Source organism: Catharus ustulatus, chromosome 4 (genome assembly GCF_009819885.2).
Source record: "Catharus ustulatus isolate bCatUst1 chromosome 4, bCatUst1.pri.v2, whole genome shotgun sequence".
Classification (NCBI taxonomy): domain Eukaryota; kingdom Metazoa; phylum Chordata; class Aves; order Passeriformes; family Turdidae; genus Catharus; species Catharus ustulatus.
This window is the reverse complement of record NC_046224.1, coordinates 35,717,728-35,732,196: the sequence shown is the minus strand read 5'-3', so window position 1 is coordinate 35,732,196 and position 14,469 is coordinate 35,717,728. Positions and strand designations below refer to the sequence as shown.

Below are 14,469 nucleotides of genomic sequence, written 5' to 3'. Positions count from 1 at the left end.
TTTTTTTTTTTTTTTGTGAGACCATGACTAATTCCTGAGTTTATGCACATAAAATCAGAAAGAGCACAGATGACACCCAAAAAAGTAATAATAGGTTGCTGAGGTCCTTGTTGAGCCATAGTGTTATACCTAAGAGGCTTTACTGAGGAACTGCTGTGGGTTTACAAGGCTGATGTGAGGTTTCTGTGCAAGAAAGGATTTCAGGGGTCTATTGCGAGCATGCAGGACTACAGGAACTGAGATTGAGAGCTGCAGGGAAGGTGGCTTTCAACACACTTGGCAGCTCAGCCAAGCAGGGAAGGGCAAGTTACGCTTCTCCTACGTGTCTAGCAAGAAATCCTAAGCGGCAATTTTTTTCTGTGTCAAACCAGCCTAATCATCCCATGAGCTGAGGTGAATTCAGCTACAAGGACGAACTGGGAGCTGGTAAGGTAGACCATGCTGTTCAGCTCTTCATCATCATCTCTGCTGGGCTGAAGGAGGCACAGAGAAGGAGTCCAAGCAGAATTTTTCCCTATTACCAGGCTGCTAGATGGATTTGCTGATTCAGGTTTTGAGAGCAGTGAAATAATTTCATATTCCTTTCCTGTCATTTTTCCTAGCTGGGCTGGTGTGTGGAAGTTGTGATGCTTGAAGAACCATTTGGGACTGGTGAGAGCCAGACTTGGTAAGGGATAACCTGCCTGGGCAGGAGCTGCAGCCTTAGCCCCAGTGTGGCTGTGGCAGACAGCGGGGTGCAGAGGAAGCCAGGCTGTCCAATGTAATACCCATCTCCTAAACCCAGTGGAGCAGAGAGATCAGTGTTGGTTAGGCACAGAGGGAGTTTTGTTTCTGTAAAAGTCTCCCTGCTTCCTCTCTCCCCATCCTGACATTCCTTAGACCCAGTAGAGGTGCCTCTGTAGAAGGCAGGTGTAAAGGGGTGAAGGCAGGTATCACCTCAGTGGCCTGCAGTGCTTGCAGAGGTCTCCTAGTGCAGAGTTGTGCCAGGTCTGTGCAGGGCTTTCACCAGAAGGCATCAGATTTTTAAAGTTACAAGGTAATACAAGAGTAGGAAGCAGTATCCAAATTGAACACTATCCCTAGCAAGCCACTAACAGGGAGCTGGAGTGGGACCCAGAAACACCAGGACAGAAGTGCCTGTCACCCGCACAACCCAGGAGGTAAGTGATGGGTCTGTCTTCTTCAACAGAGAGTGACCTGGCATTAGTCCCTCTGCCCAGCCCTGCTATCCAAAAGCCCTGTGAGAAACAGTGATTTCCACAGAATCTCACCTGCCCTTTGGGCTTTTCCACGGTCCCAAGCTGTCCCCATGCCAAGGATTTCCTCATGAGGCAAACAACTCTCCCTATCAATTTCAACAATTATAGAGTAGGTTATAGTAATGTCACCCATTAGGTCCTCAAGAGTCTGTAGGCCATCATGGTTCTGATGTGCCTCACCTGGGACTCCCACCCACAGTCCAGGGCTGCTAACCTCTGCCATAGTGATGGAAGAGGAGTGCTGGATTCTTATCTGAGCCACAGCCCCACAAGTGCTTGTTTATGGGCCCTGTTTGTCTAGACCCTGATCCAGAAATTGACTTCAGATCTTTCTGACCATCACAAACATGTAAATGTTCTGGTCTCTGAGTTGCCACCACCTCCTCCCCTGCCCTGCTCCCTGGCTGAGTGTGGTGGGACTGGCCCTGGCTGCTGGGGCCTTGTTCAGGCTGCCTATGCCTTAGGAAGCAGATAATCCTGTTTACTTTCTGACGTAATTTTTAAAAAAAAATTAAGAAGAAATACACCTGAACAAGACTATGACTTTTTGTGGCTTGAAGTAGGCCTGAGTTACTCAAATTTCATGAAGCATTATACACATACACCCCATATGTCAAGCACTTTGCTATACAATTTCTTCTACATGGAGTACTTGCATGATATAGTTGTCAGTAAGATAGAGATGAGTAAGGAAGTGCTAAACAAACCAAACAAAAACCCAAAACAAAGATGATGAGAATTTAAAAAAAAGGGAAAAATAGATTATATAACTACGAAAAAGTTTCAGGTTGTTTGGGAAAGAGAAATTAACTCAGGCACAAAGCACAGGATAAGTTATTGTTCAACACAGCACAGCAGACATCAATGGAAGACAGGTAGTGCTTCAAATGTCCTTTCATTTCTTCCAAATGCAAATAATTTTTTTAGTACCTAGATTTGTGAAACCATGAACCAGCGTGAAGCCTGAGAAGGCCAGGGAGTACCCGTGTGACAGCTCCGGCGCTAGGCACCGTCGCCTCGAGCAGCAAGGGCACGGACACACAGCCTCGCCTAAACACCAAAGCTAAGATGTAGAGGCAGCCCCTGTCCTCTTTCGAGCGCGGCTCCCGGAGACTCCGCGGGGCCCTCCACTCTTCCTAAGCGGGCGCGGAGTGCAGGGAGCCCGCAGGAAAGGGGCAGGAGCGGTCTCGTTTAATTCATTCCCCTTGAGTCTTTGTGGTACAAACGCGGCTTTAGAAGTCGATCAGAAGCCACGACCAGGTGCGCGCCACCGCGGCAGGTGATGCTCGGGGCCGGGGTAGGAAAGCGATGCTCGTAGGTCTCTCCACCGCCTGGAGCCACGAGCTCGCTGCCCTCGGCTGTCGCTGACCCCGGACAATGGGGCGATAGGCAGGGCAAGGCAAGGCAGGGCAGGGCAGGGCAGGGCTAGGGGAGTCCCAGTAGCAGCAGGGCGGCAATGGCACACTGAGCCTCCCACCTCCAGACAAGCAAAGCCGCCGCTCAGGGCGCGCCCTTTGAGCCCGCACCGGCGGGTCCGGCCGCGGAGACTGGTGCTTGTAGAGCGGCCCCTCCCTTTAAACCCGACCCGGAGCGGAGGGCAGCCCCCGGCGCAGGAACCGGAGCAGCTCTGGAGGAACAGCTAGAGTCAGAGGACGAGTGGCTGCCGGGGCACCGGTGCTCATCGAAGGCGCCCAGCGGAGCGGCCTCCCTCCTTCCCTTCTTTGCCCCTGTGGACACAGCACCTATAACAACGCTTCCTGGGCTCCGAGGCAATCTCGGGACAGGTGCTGGATGTTTCCAGGTTTTGGGAAACTCCTCTTGAGACCCACCAGACTCCCGGCGCAGAGGGCGGGCGGGGCACCAGTGTCAACTTCGGAGTGGGCAGCAAATGCGGCTCCACGAGGGACACGGCGATGAGCGCAGGGGGCCGGGGACGGAGTGTAAGGCTGTGAGGCGGGTTCCTGCACAGAGAATGCTCCTTAGGCACCTACCGAAGGGGGTTGAATCAGATATGGACTGTCAGCAGAGGAGCGCGGAGCAGACGGCGGGAGCCGCACGGCAGGCGCGGAGCTGGGGGAGCGGGGCTTTCTTCTGTGCGAAACGGACCGAACCCGGGACACTCCTGGGACCCGCAAAGACACCACGGCCGGCCTCCCTCCGGCACGGGAGGGCTTTGTTTTAACAGCGACTGGGGGAAAAAAATTCAGCTAAACAAACAAAAAAATCAGTCACACACACACAAAAAGTTTTGTTTCGGCCTTAGCAAGTATATTGTCGTGTCCCGCCCCCCTCCTCCTCCTCCTCCCTCAGTTCCGAGGGTGGCTCACTTGTCGCCTGTGTCTGTTCCCAGGTAGGGGCGCCGAGCGAGCAGCCAAGGTGGAGAATGCTCCCCAGGCTCCGTCCCGCAGCAGCTGCGACAGGGCACGACTCATACTTGCATTCTTATTTTCACGTTTTTCCCTTGGCTTCTCCCCGCCTCTCACCAGCGGCACATTGAAGCGGGTCCCGTCATAAATGAGCGGGGTTTTGTCCCGCTCCGTGACCGGCGGACACCTTCCTGTCGCCATGGCGAGCCCGGTGTACCCCGGTGCCGGGAATACAGCACACAGGCGCCCGCACAGCCACCGGCTCTTCGCTTTGCTCCAGGTTACCTCCCAGTACACCGACAGAAAACGGAAACAAAAAATAAGTTAATTGCTCCTGATCCTATTCAGGAATCTTAAAAATAAATAGCTTCCCCCAGCCAAAGAGCGCAATGCGTTCATTTAGCAGTAACGGGGCTAAACATTTGTTGAACTGGGAAAGGAACAAATGAGAAAGTGTCATTCATGGCTCCAGCTGCCGCTGGCCTATCCCAGCCACTTCCACCAAGGGCCCTTTGGAGTTGATGACACCGCTGGGTCCCCTCACAGGCGGACTGATTAGATTAGACGTGATAGCTGCAGTCCACGTTCGGAGCTGGCACACTTAGCCAAATCGCTCGCATGAATTACGGGAGGGCCGGAAGCGCTGCTTTAGAGGGTCACTTGTAATTTCGTTTATATGTGATTAAAGGCTTTATACATGAAAAGGCTTAATTTGCACCAGTTTCGTTTTCGATTTAGGGGGTGTGTACGAAATGTACTGTACTGCCAAACTTTGTTTTACCTCCGGGTGCACTTGTATTTTGCGGGTCAAGGTTAAGTGTTTTTTCTTTTGTGATGGATTCGGTTACAAATAGTAATACTTTATTCTTTTGCTTGGGGTGGAACTGCTATAGAAGGACACCAACATAACCTCACTGTATGGGAAAACTACACATAGTCTTCGAAGATGTATACACACAAGCACGCACATATTTATATTATTTTCTTCCACCTGAGAAATTAGCGGTGGAGAAAACGCCGAAGTGTTACAACTTAAAAACTTGGAAAGGCCAAGCGCCTTTGCCCACGCTCCGAAAAGAGCAGAGCCCGAGGCTGCTGCGAGGTGTACTCGAGCACTGCGACCGACCTCCGCAGAGCAGAACGGGGGCCGGGACCGGGCAGCCACGTCCGCCCCCCAGCAGCCGGGCGGGTGGCGGTAGCCGCAGATTGCCACCGGAAAGGACGGCGCTCGGGATCTCCCCCAGCGCCGGCTGATAAGCTGTGACCGCGGCTGGTCCACTTCCCCCCGTTTATTTTTTTATTTCCCTTCGAAAGACAGTAAACAATAAGTTCTGAGAAGGAATGAATAGCGAGCCCCCCAGCACCGTAGCAACCAGGGGCTAATTCCGAATTGCAGCAAGCCACGGCTAACGCGTTCCTCCGCGGGCGGGTCTGCGGGAGTTACGGCTGAGAGGAGCGCGGCGTTCCCGGAGTGTGTCGGGGTAAATCACCTCTTCCCAAATCCGGCGGCTCGGGAGGGAACGTCTTGGACTGAGCAAACCCAAGCTTTAGCAGCGAGTCCCGGCAGTGTCACTATTAATGACGACTATTACAACAGTAATAATAGTAATAAAATCAGGATCTATCCAGCCGCCGTCGAGTCTGCCGATGTCGTGGCCAGAAGATTGTTTGTAACCTCCCTGGTTCCCTCCATGCTCGGGTTCCCCAGAGGCGTCCCGGAGCCAGGAGGGATGCCGCCAAACTCGCTCTCACCCGGTCGTGGGGAGGGAGCCCGGTCGAGCTCCGGGCTCACGGAGGGAGCAGCCCCTCGGGCAGGAGGCTTGCTGTAAAGAACTCCCAGGAAAATATTAATACACGCAACAGAAGGTTAGCGGAGTTATTATCCTTTTCAATTCATTTTTTACTTAAAAACGCAATGGAATTATTCATTTTATTAAGGAGGAAGAAATTAAAGATTAGGCTCTAAGGCGGTATTTTACCTCCCTCTAATCGCCTCTGGGATCGGATTGGAGTAATCCTGACGACGAGATGAATTCGCCGGTGACTCGGATTTCGAGTGCATGTAGAGATACGTTATGATAATAATGCAAGTGAGCAATATCAAGAACATACCTTAGGAACGAATTAAACACAAAGCCGATTACGGGGAAAAAGAGAACAGCAGCTTTCCCGGGCAGAGTTCGAAATCAACTCGGGGCAAAACTTTTGCCCTTAATTTCTGTGAAGGTTTCTAACCGTGGGAGGCCGGCGGGCCTGCTCCTTCCCCTGCCAGCCCCTTCTACTGGGACTCGGTACTTGCAGCCAGCCTGGAGGGAGCCCGGGCCCGCCGTGCCCCCTCAATAGAAACCGGCCGAGAGGTTCCTTATTGCCACTTCCAGAGGCTGTAAATCTCTCTGCCTCTGGAAAAACAACCCTGCACCATCACGACTGCAGGATATTTGCGGCTCGGCAGATGCGTAATACTTCAAAAAATATGCGGTCCGATAGCAAGGCAAAGCCCAGGACACAACTAAAAGGATACGTCGAGGTTGATTTTAGTAACTCGATCTATATTGTGGGCAACATCAGCGCCTAACAAGGCTCCATCTCTGAAACAGAAGAGATGACGTGCCGTCCCCCCTTTACCCTCCCCCCCGAAAAATTTTGCTTTTAGATCGCAATGGAAAATTAGTCATTTACATAAGTTATTGTGAGAGGTACTGAAAGAAAGGGAGGTATATTTGTAAGGAAGTAACGAATGATAAAGATAACGCTCCTTCAAAAGTGTATCTCAATATTGAAAAGACCAGTATAATTGCAATGGCTGGGCTGTAATTGCTGCTTTGGGATATTTACCCTGCTCAAATGACACTACACATTTCAGTTTCAAACACGTGTCAAAAAGTCAATCCCAAAAAGACCAGTTAAGAACAAGCTGTTAACATATTAAGTATATGAGATTTGAAGCCTCTAAAACCCACTCAACAATAATTCCCTTCTTCAGCACCAATCAAGAGGAAATTTGCCTAGATTGAATTAAATGGAAATTGCTCTGAAGGAGGAAATTCTCCTCTGGCGAACACAAAATACCAAAGAGAGACACCGACGCTCCGGAGAAGCGGGTTTCCCGACACAGCTGCCCCTCACGGCGCTGGGGGACCCGGCTGCGGTCCCCGCGAGTCGGCGATCCCTCCTTCCTCCAGGTAAGAGGCGGGCGGCGGCAGCAACCCGATCCGGGACAGCAATTACGGTCTTAGCGCCCCGACCCATCTGCCGTGGGGAATTGCGGGGGAGAAGCACTGGAGCGGTGCAGCCCCGGCCAGCGGCCCCCCAGCCAGACCAGGGGAAAACAGGGAGCAGGGCCGGAGCGAGGCATCGCGGCCGGAGTCCCCGCACAGCCCAGTGCGGCCCCGTCCTTCCTCCGCCTCACGCCCGCCCGCACGGCTGTGTCCATCCCGACACGTGCCGAGGCCAGCCCCGTCTCCTGTCGCCCGCCTGGGCTCCGGGACACCGGAGGGACGGGGCGGACACGCTGGGTGTGCAGAGAGGGGTGCCCGGGCCACTGCCCGTCGTTTGACGTCCGTCCTGGGGGACCGCATCTCTCTTCCTCCATGCCCCGCATCTCCCCGTTGCTCGCACGGAGCTCCCGGGCGCGGAGGTACCGTCGTGGAACAGCCTCTGCCTTGCTCTCTCCTCAAATGGAGCCGCGGTGGCTTGAGGCCGCATCGGCCAGGTCACAGCTCCGGGGGCAAGGATATCTCCCTCCATCTCTCCTTCCGTCTCTCCATCTCTCCCTCCCAATCTCCCTGGGCCCTCAACCCTCCCTCTCTGCTCTCACTTCCTCGCAAGATGGTTGTCCTGGGCCGGTGGCTGTGGCTTGAGGGGCAGACACTGCTATTTGCCTGTTCCTGGGCTGGTACCCGAGCAGCGGGGGTCGGGCCTCCCTGCCTCGCTGGAGGCTTCCCTCCATTAGTAAACCCGAGACCTCCTGCCTCTCTCCCCCTGCCTCGGAGAAGGGCAGTGCTGGACCTCTGAAATGGAAGCTGCTGCGTGGGTCCCTCCGCTGAGGGCCGCTCGCTCCCGGGGGTGGCAGGGACGGAGGGAGCCTTGGCTTCCCCTGGGTGTTATTTCGGTAGCGGCCTCTCAGTCATCAGAAAGTTCTGCACCCACTGCTGCCCCTCTCATCTCCCCGACCACCCCCGCTCCGCTGAAAGGACGATCACCCGCTGGCGCTGCCCGCCCCGAACAGGACCGTCAGACTCCTCTTAAAAATACATGGTGATTGCATCTGTTTAGATGCATATATGCCTATAAACAATGTGTGAGCTATGTATTTCTTCGTGTATCTATGCCAACCCCGAGTTTTCGGTATTTGTATTGTGCATGTATTCTATAAGGACACAGAAGCTATATTTAGTGTATATGCAAGCTAAATATGTATATCTATACAAAAATATACAAATAATGCTTCAGATTTAAAATGCACCCCTTCTTCCTACCTCCTTTTTCTTCTCTTCCCCCGCCCCAGGTTTTGAGACATCCTTTTGCTCCCAAGCACTCGCTCCATTTGGCCCGGGAGGCTCCTGCATCCCCACGTGCTGGTCTCGCCGTCTGCTTGGTGGAAGTCCCCCGCTTATTTGTCTACTGTGTTTTCCAAAAGCTCACCGCCACCTGACCTTGTTCTTTAAAGCAGTGAGCAGTCCCAGGAGCAGTCCCAGGAGCAGAGCAGCCATTTCCCTCCCTCCCTCAGACACACACACGTACGCACGCACAAAGAGAGCTCGGGCTGGAAAGTGGCAAGGAAACAAACAGCTTCCCCTCCAGCCGCTTCTTCTGCAGCACCTTGTTTGACAAACACCCTGGCGCTTGCCCTTGAATTGGGTTTCACATCCCTATTTAGCACTTGGACAATGATTTTAGATGATGTCATTTAAAGCCAAACAAGAAAATTGATCTCGGATTTGCTTGGCCTCTAAAGCCTGGTTAAGCAGATTGCAAATAATAATAATAAAAAGAGAGAGGGAGGGAGGCAGAGGGGAGAGAGGCGAGAAGGAGGGAGGGCCACCTCCTTCCCTGGGCGGGGGAGACGCGGGCGCCAATGAAAAGTAGGCGCTTGCTGGGGGGGAAAAACTTTTCCTGTTGACTGTTGGAAGCGAATTGAGCAATTATCTAGTTTACCTTCTCCTCTTGGAAGTTAACGATTGGCGAGATCTTGGCTGCGTTATTGACACAACACTTTCTATTGATAGAAATAAGTAGCGATTGTCCCGAGTCATTGGTGCGCCAAAGTAAACTGTGATGGGCTGGCATGAGTCCACTGGACTGAGAAGGCTGGTTCCGCCGGCGGAGGTTGTGGTGATGGTGGCGGCGGCGATGCTGGTCTCCCTCCTCTCAGATCAGTAACTAGAAAAGGGGCAGAGAAAGTGAAAGAGAGAGAGAGGGGAGAGAGGGAAAAAAAAAAAAAGAGGCGTCTACCAGAGCGGCTCAAACCGGGAGAACAAATGCAATTCAGCCATGGACAATAGTGGCAACCACACGGCGACCAAAATCCTAGCGACTCCTCCGTCCAGAGAAAGCCTGTCTGCCAGGAGCAACATGATCAGCACGCCCAAGCCACTCGCCTTCTCCATTGAGCGCATCATGGCGCGGACTCCAGAGCCCCGCTCCATCCCCGTCCCGCAGCTCCTCCATGGCTCCGTGGCCAAAGGCGACCCCAAGCATCCGCTGCACCTCAACTCCTCCATTCCCTGCATGATCCCCTTTGTCCCGGTGGCGTACGACACCCTGCCTAAAGCGGCGGTGGCTGGAGCGGAACCCAGGAAGGCTCACTTAGATTCCTCTTCCTCGCCCTCCTTTAGCTGCGGCGATCTCTTGAACTGTGCCCTGAGCTTGAAAGGAGATTTCCCCCGCGATGCCCTGCCCTTGCAGCAGTACAAACTGGTAAGACCCCGAGTGGTCAATCACTCCTCCTTCCACGCCATGGGAGCCCTGTGCTATTTCAACCGAGGCGACAGCCCCTGTCACCCGTCCTCCAGTGTCAACATCCACCCGGTGGCTTCTTATTTCCTCAGCTCTCCCTTGCACCCGCAGCCCAAAGCTTACCTGGCGGAGCGGAACAAGCTGGTGCTACCGACCGTGGACAAGTACTCGGCGGGGGTGGCCTTCAAGGACTTATCGCAGGCTCAGTTGCAGCACTACATGAAAGAAAGTGCTCAGATCCTCTCGGAAAAAATCGCCTATAAGACGTCGGAGTTCAGCCGCGGCTCCCCGAGCAACAAGCCCAAAGTTTTCACGTGTGAAGTTTGTGGAAAGGCAAGTAGCGCCGTAGCCCGCCTCCCTTCCCCAGCCTCCTGTCCCCATCCGTCTGCCCGCCGGCTGTCTGTCGCTTGATTGCTTGATTTTTAAACGACGGCTCCCGCTCGGCACTCTCGCCCTCTAACCGCAATTTTATTTTAGTTTATTGTCTGCTTTCTCTTTCAAGGTATTCAATGCACATTATAACTTAACGCGCCATATGCCAGTGCACACGGGAGCCAGACCCTTTGTTTGCAAAGTTTGCGGGAAGGGCTTCAGACAGGCGAGCACGCTCTGCCGGCACAAGATCATCCACACCCAGGTGAGCCCATCCTCTGTCCCTTCTTCCCTGCCCAAGACACTCCGCTCACGTTTTTCGGGGAGCTCGGCGTTTGTCCGGCCGCTCCGAAACATCTGCGGGGGGGCGGCCAATCCGCAGCCGCGGGGCGATTTCGTTTGCCTCAAGCGCGGTAGGTTCGGCGGGTGCCCTGCACCGGCATTTGCGAGCCGTGAGTTAAACACACAGAACTCCACGAGTCAGCTCGTATACCCCGCTAAACAGGACACAGACCCTGCAGGACAGCCAACAAGCCGTGACTTGGTGTTTGTTTCCCTCCAGGAAAAGCCACACAAGTGCAACCAGTGCGGCAAAGCTTTTAACCGGAGCTCGACTCTGAACACGCACACGCGAATACACGCCGGCTATAAACCATTTGTCTGTGAATTTTGTGGCAAAGGATTTCATCAGAAAGGTAACAATCTCCATCATTCTCTCTCTTCCCCGGCTTCCTCCTTCCCAAGCCAGGTCAAGTGTAGGGACAATTTGCGACAGGGAGAGTGGTGGGGAATTAATTTCGTGTTCAAGTTTTATTATTAGATATTTGGGTTAATTTTAAGTTTTTCTAGCCCTGACACATGTCCTGCCCCACGGAGTGGGGCAGAGGTCTCTGTCTGGGGAAAGGGAGGGGCAGTCGTTCTGCTGGAAGCGCCTGTTCTCCCCTTCTCCCCTCACTGCATCATACAGCTTCCAGCGCGGTTCGGCAAACGAATTTGCTTCTTAATTCTAACTTCAAACACGAGAATTTAGTTACTTTTTCTTCCCGCGTTGTTGTGAAGTCTAAACCTAGGGGTTTGATTTCTGCAACTGTCGTGATTTTGGTTTATTCGATGTTTTTCTTGTCGTCTGTTAAGTGTAACAGCCGCGGGGAGGATGGGCAGAAGGCGGGAGGTTTGCGGTCTTTCATCCTAAAGCCGAACTCTGGTGGTGGGACAGAGTTCGGGCTTTTTAATATTTTCATCGTCTTTTCAGTGTCCGTCTTTCAAATCCAGGTCCATTTGCCTTTCTTTTGTCATTCCCAGGCAATTACAAAAACCACAAGCTGACTCACAGCGGGGAGAAGCAGTTCAAGTGCAATATCTGCAACAAGGCTTTTCACCAGGTGTACAATCTAACCTTCCACATGCACACCCACAACGACAAGAAGCCCTTCACCTGCCCCACCTGCGGCAAAGGCTTCTGCAGGAACTTTGACCTCAAGAAGCACGTCCGTAAGCTGCATGACAGCGCCCTGGGACTGCCCCAGCCCCCCGCCGAGCTGGGGGGGCCCGACCCGCCGCCCCCGCCCGGGGCGCTGCTGCAGGGCCCGCCGCCGCTCCAGCCCTGAGGGGCGGCCGCCGGTGCGAGCCCCACCGCCTCTTTGCATGCACCTGTTAAGCGGTTTTGTGTATTATGCTCTATATAGCCAATAACGTTAATGGGACTGGTTGTTTCTATTTTTTTTTTAATTTTTCCTTTGTTCTTTAGAGACTATTTTATTTTGTTGTCGATGCATCTCAGGTGGAGAGATGGTTAAAAAAACAAAAAGACAAAAAGCGCCAAGCCAATTTCTGATGTATTTATTTGGGAATCTGTATTACCCGAGCCGGGAATGCTGCACCACTTTAATTATTTTGATGTATATATATATATTCCCCTTGTGTTGATCCTGCCCTGCCTCCGCTGTCTGCTGGTTATCCCACCCTTCTCGGTTTCCTCCTCTCCCTCTCCCTCTGAATATCGTATCTATATGGACACAACTGTTCTCTATGTACGGATTTAAATTTCGCATTGATTCTTGCACGTGGAGAGAAAAGAAAAAAAAAAAAAAAAAGAATTCGTTAACCCGATGGAAATAAATCTTTGCCAAGGAGTGTCTGCGGCGGCGTGGGCTGCGGCGCGGACGGGCGGGGAGCGCGGCGTTGGCGCTGCCGCACGGCAAAGCTCTCCTCGCCCTTGCCAAAACACTGAAACAACCGCTAAAGACTTTAATTAAGTGGGGTAATTAGTTCGAATTGATCAAAGCAGGGTTGTTATGTTATTAGCTGCTCAACAGACTCTGCCAAGCCGAGCCTTGGAAGTGCAGCCAGCCCGTCGGTGGGCGCCTGAGGAGCGGCGGAAGGGGGTTTCTGGGATTATGCCGCTCCCGGGGTAACCGATCCAGGCACGGAAGATGGGGGGTACCCCCGGGAAGGGCAGGCAGGCCCGCTCACCTCCTTCTGTTCTCTCAGGGCTGTGCCCACGGCCCCCCTTGGGGAGTTTTTCTCGGGCAGGGGGCTGGGCCATGCGGGGCGGTCCGGGGAGAAGCGGAGGGTGTCCCCCGGGAGCTGGGGATTTGTCCCACTCGGGGGACCTGTCAGGAGCGTCTGCGGGTCTGCCCCAGGGTGAGTCCTGCAAGGACAGATGCTGCGACATCCACGTCTCGCCCTGACCTTGCACCCCTGGAGCCCCCCTAGTCTGGCCTTTGGTGGTCGTGGTTACAATGGTAGCTAACGCTACGATTACACCCAAGGGAAGGATATCGATGGCCCCCCGGGGTGCCCGCGACCAGCAGGAGTGGTGCTCAGGCTCTGGTCACCGCCGTGCGCCTTTGAGAGCGGCTGAGCGGGGAAGCGCATCTGTCCGTCCTTTCCCACGTGTCAGATTCCCGCGGTAACCTCCCGAGCCGGCGGCTCCGCGTGTGAAAAGCAAAGCAACAGGTCAGATCCACAGCTCGGGCAGAGCCTGCGGCACCCCGGCAGGGCTCAGCCCCTCGGGCGCCGCTTTTTTCCTGCTCCAGGGGAAAAGAGGCCGATGATTTGGGTGGGGGGTGCTCCGTGCACCCGCTGACACGCTGCTGTGCATGTCTCTCTGTGCGTCTCCCCTTCGGAAAACTCGGGGAAACAGCGAGCCGCTCCCCACTTTTCCCAGGGGATTGCGGTAGCAGGGGCAGGAAAAAGGGGAGGTGGGACACCCTTGAAGTAACCCCGGGTGAACTAGAAGTCGGGATGAAGTGGGGCAGGGAAAAGACACTTCCCTAGAGCTGTGGCGACTGAGCAGGTGTCCTTTGAGGATCCATCCCTATGGATAGTTCTCTTCAGCTCTGCTCGGATCCTGGGACTAGGAGAGTGTAATTCTGGCTTCCCAAATCAGATAGCTGCAGTGTGTTGCTAGTTCAAGAGAAAACTTTTGCAATGTGTAATGACAGATAAGGAATCCTAAAGATCCCACTGGTTTGATGTGGATGTGCCATTCCTCTGAGGCTCTACATGAAGAAAATATTTCAAAGCAGAAGCCCAGCTTCCTTTCTTATTTAAGCAGAAGTCCAACTTGCTTTTCTTTTTGCTGAGCAAGTGTGATAGTACAAGGTACAGAAGCTATACTTGGCCTTGCTAAATATCTTAATTTTACAACTATTTTAATCAGTTTGAAACTATTCAAACACTGTAGAAATACTGGATCAGTCCCGAAAGTATTTTATATCATGACAAAGGGACATGAAAGTAAATATATGGTGAAACAAAAGGAGAATTTGTGATGAGCACACAACATCATCTTCAAATCAAACATATATTACACGAAGCCCAAAGACACTACTGGAGATTATGTGCACTGGTCACCTAGATGTCTGCATTCAATTTTTTTCCTTCAGATTGTTTTCTAAGTGCTGGGAGAAACGAGGGCTCAGTCCTTCCCATGCAGAAGCTGAATTTTTCCCTTTCTTATGGGTAGTGGAGAGAATTTTCAGAGTTGCTTGACCACAGACAATTTACATGTTTATAAACAATAATTGGGGTTTTTGCCTTTTCTCCTTCCTCTTGCAGTCACTGCATAATCTGGATTCTTCTATGTTTTCCTGATGAAGAACAATATTTTGCTAAGGAATATGCTTGCAGGGGTGACCATGCTTTGATATGGAGTGGAAATGGGGCATTGTAGCTTTATTCCAAGGTGAAGCAGAGAAAGCCAATGATGGGCATACAGATAAGCATTTTTCTTCCTAGATATCTCAGAGTAAACACTACAGATGTGGGACTTCACAGGGAGATGAGGCTAGCTCATTTGTCATTTCACTATATAAAACCATGTTTGTGTCAAAGACTGCTATTAATTCATGCCTTGGAAGGCCTGCACAGAATTACCTTTCATTTCCTCTCTTTCAAGATTAATCTCAGGTCAAGTGAATTTCTAGTTAATGGTCAGAGGCAATTCAAAGCTGGTGAAATCATCACGAGAGATGAAATCTACAATATTATGTATGTCCAAAGTAGAACTA

General features: G+C 52.6%; 1 protein-coding gene across 2 annotated transcripts; it reads left to right on the top strand.

Moving 5' to 3' along the window:
• Positions 1-4,141: 4,141 nt before the first annotated feature.
• FEZF1 (FEZ family zinc finger 1) lies at positions 4,142-12,087 on the top strand. Of its 2 annotated transcripts, none has more exons than XM_033058985.2 (5): positions 4,142-6,807; positions 8,133-9,916; positions 10,086-10,220; positions 10,518-10,650; positions 11,258-12,087. In XM_033058985.2, exons 2-5 carry the CDS (start codon positions 9,119-9,121, stop codon positions 11,560-11,562), a joined length of 1,371 nt encoding a protein of 456 aa, XP_032914876.1. In that variant the 5' UTR covers positions 4,142-6,807; positions 8,133-9,118; the 3' UTR covers positions 11,563-12,087. The 2 variants fall into 2 exon arrangements, with proteins under 2 accessions (XP_032914876.1, XP_032914877.1); XM_033058986.2 differs by lacking the exon at positions 4,142-6,807 and having other exon boundaries at positions 8,731-9,544; positions 9,695-9,916.
• Positions 12,088-14,469: the final 2,382 nt, after the last annotated feature.

Coding starts and splice junctions, on each gene's coding strand:
- FEZF1 (XM_033058985.2), top strand. CDS start 9,119: ATGGACAATAGTGGCAACCACACGGCGACCAAAATCCTAGCGACTCCT. Junction 10,221..10,517: donor ACAAGATCATCCACACCCAG/GTGAGCCCATCC, acceptor GTTTCCCTCCAG/GAAAAGCCACACAAGTGCAA. Junction 10,651..11,257: donor CAAAGGATTTCATCAGAAAG/GTAACAATCTCC, acceptor TGTCATTCCCAG/GCAATTACAAAAACCACAAG.